This window comes from Vicia villosa, linkage group LG1 (assembly GCF_029867415.1).
Source record: "Vicia villosa cultivar HV-30 ecotype Madison, WI linkage group LG1, Vvil1.0, whole genome shotgun sequence".
Taxonomy (NCBI): Eukaryota; Viridiplantae; Streptophyta; class Magnoliopsida; order Fabales; family Fabaceae; genus Vicia; species Vicia villosa.
The window spans coordinates 239188605-239191048 of NC_081180.1; the positions used below are offsets into that span (position 1 = coordinate 239188605).

The 2444-nt window shown below is 42.9% G+C and overlaps 1 protein-coding gene across 1 annotated transcript; it reads left to right on the forward strand.

Moving 5' to 3' along the window:
• The first annotated feature begins 367 nt into the window (after nucleotides 1-367).
• LOC131597308 (uncharacterized) lies at nucleotides 368-1930 on the forward strand. Its single transcript, XM_058870015.1, has one exon. The coding sequence runs from the start codon at nucleotides 368-370 to the stop codon at nucleotides 1928-1930; it is 1563 nt and encodes a 520-aa protein (XP_058725998.1).
• Nucleotides 1931-2444: the final 514 nt, after the last annotated feature.

A 2444-nucleotide genomic window follows, 5' to 3' on the forward strand; every position in this document is an offset into this window, starting at 1 on the left:
GCTGTTCTCGTTCGTGGGTTACCGCTGTTCTTGTTCGAGTGTACTATGGTCCTTGTTCGTGGGGTACTATGGTTCTTGTTCGAGTGGTAGTCTGTGTTCTATTCCAAGTGTGTTATTGACTATGGGCTTTGGTTCCGTGGATTGACATTCTATATTCCGTGTGGTATAACATTTGGGGGCCGAACCTTTGGCTCTATACTATGTGTGTTACCGGCAGTCCAGAATGCCTGGTGGGCGGCAACAAGTCCCACCACTTTGCATCATAGCATATTTATTTCCAAAAGAAACGCAAAAAAAAAAGATATGTATAATAAGCATTTGCATGTCATGTTTTTCAGGGACATTCAGGAGTTCATTCAAGTTAAAGATGGACACTCCCATTGATACTGTCAAGGAGGCAAAGAGACATACGCACACCTACAGCTTTTTTCGAGAGCCGTTGACCGCCTTAGAGGGTTTGAGTTCGTTAATGACCGCTTTCTGCTTGAAGAGTTTCACGGACAATTATGGGAATATCTTGACTTTGTTGGAAACCGTGGTTGATACTCCTGCTTTGCAAACTTTGATGCAATTCTGTGATCCTGAAATGAGGTGTTTCACGTTCCAGGATTACCAGTTGGCTCCGACATTGGAAGAGTACTCTATTATTCTTAATCTCAAGGTAAAAAGCGAAGTGCCATTCATCGACATTCCTAAAGAGTTGAATTTCAAGTTGATTGCTGCTGCTCTTTATTTGAGCATAAAAGAAATATCTGATAATTGGAAGTCGAATGGAGGTGTCTCGGGGTTCTCTTTGAAGTTCTTGGTGAGAAAAGCTAAAGAGGAATTTGGGAAAAAGAATTGGAACGCGTACAATGCATTGCTTGCTGTGGCTATTTACGGGATTGTGATGTTCCCGAATGTTCCCAATTTTGTAGACTCGGCCGCGGTACACATCTTCATGGGAAAGAATCCTATTCCTACTTTGTTGGCCGATACTTACTATGCCGTTCATTCCCGATATGAGAAACGTGGCGGTGATATCACTTGTTGCCTTCAATTATTGTTCATCTGGTTCCTCTCTTTGTTGCCCAGCAAAGGACCTTTTGTGAAGACAAGGGAGACACTTAAGTGGACCCACAGGATTATGTCACTTACTTCTTATGATATTCAGTGGCCAAAGTATCGAATTAATGTTTCTGAAGTGATTGTTGGGTGTGGTAAGTTCGATAATGTTCCTTTGGTTGGTACTAGAGGTTGCATCAATTACAATCCCGTGGTATCCTTGCGTCAGTTGGGGTATACGTTGAAAGACAAGCCGGCAGATCACTTGATAGCGGAGACAGTCTATTTTGAGAAGGGGTCGGATCCAGAAAAGTTGAAGGGGATAATTGTGGCTTGGAAGAAGATCCGTAAGCATAACGGAGCCCATTTAGGGAAGAAGGAATCACTTGCTTTGACACCGTATGTTGAATGGATTGTGAAACGGGTTGGAAACTTGTTGCTGCCATATGACAGGGTTGCACCGCTTCAAAAGCAACCTCCTTTGATTCTATCCGAATTTGTGCCAACAGAACTTTACAAGGATGCTCTGGTTACCAACTACAGGTTGCACGAGAGGGAACAGGAGACCAACTTGAAATTCTTTGAAGAGAGAGATGCAAAGATGAGGTTGATGCACCAGCTCAAGCAAGTCGAAGGCGCAAGTTCAAGTCAAGCCAGTGCCCGGAGGCGTCCCTATGAGTTGCTAGAGGAAGATTTGTATCAGAAGCAGCAAGAGTGTCTACAGTTACAGAGATCAGAGAGTAGTCTCAAGAGGCAGAAGCGGGATTCAGATAAACAGCTAGCAGAAGAGAAGGCTAAGACTGCTCGACTTGAAGAAGAACTAAGAAGACTCCGAGCCCAATGGAGAGGAGATGGAGAAGCTCATTCTGTTGTCAGACGATCCTAGTGCTGCTGTGGTTTGGATTTGTTTGGTCTAGGGGTTTGATTTGATGTTTATGCTTGGTTTTTGTCGCCCATGTCCAGGATTGTTGGATGGGGTCGCAGTTTGATGTTCTGGATTTCTTTTGTATGCCTTATGAGCACTTTGTGACACGGTTATGTGTTTTGTTGTATGAACTCAAATTCTCAGTTATGTTTGAATGAAATATGCTCAGTTTGCCAATTTATTCTTATGTGTGGATTGTTATTCAAATATATTCGGTGTCAGGGTTGCTATGTCCTATCTGAAAGTGGGATGAACTCTTGGATACCTGAAAATTGACAAACATCTCATGCATATCATTCATATATCATACATGTCATATATTTGCAGGTTTTGCAGGTCTTATATCTTATGTCTCGCTGTTTTATTATCAGAAGGGGTTCTAAGACGGCTAACCATCCGTATCCGACTAGGAGCAATCAGAGAAGGCAGATGGAACAGATTCAGGAACAGATGGCTGAGATGAGAGCTCAACTGA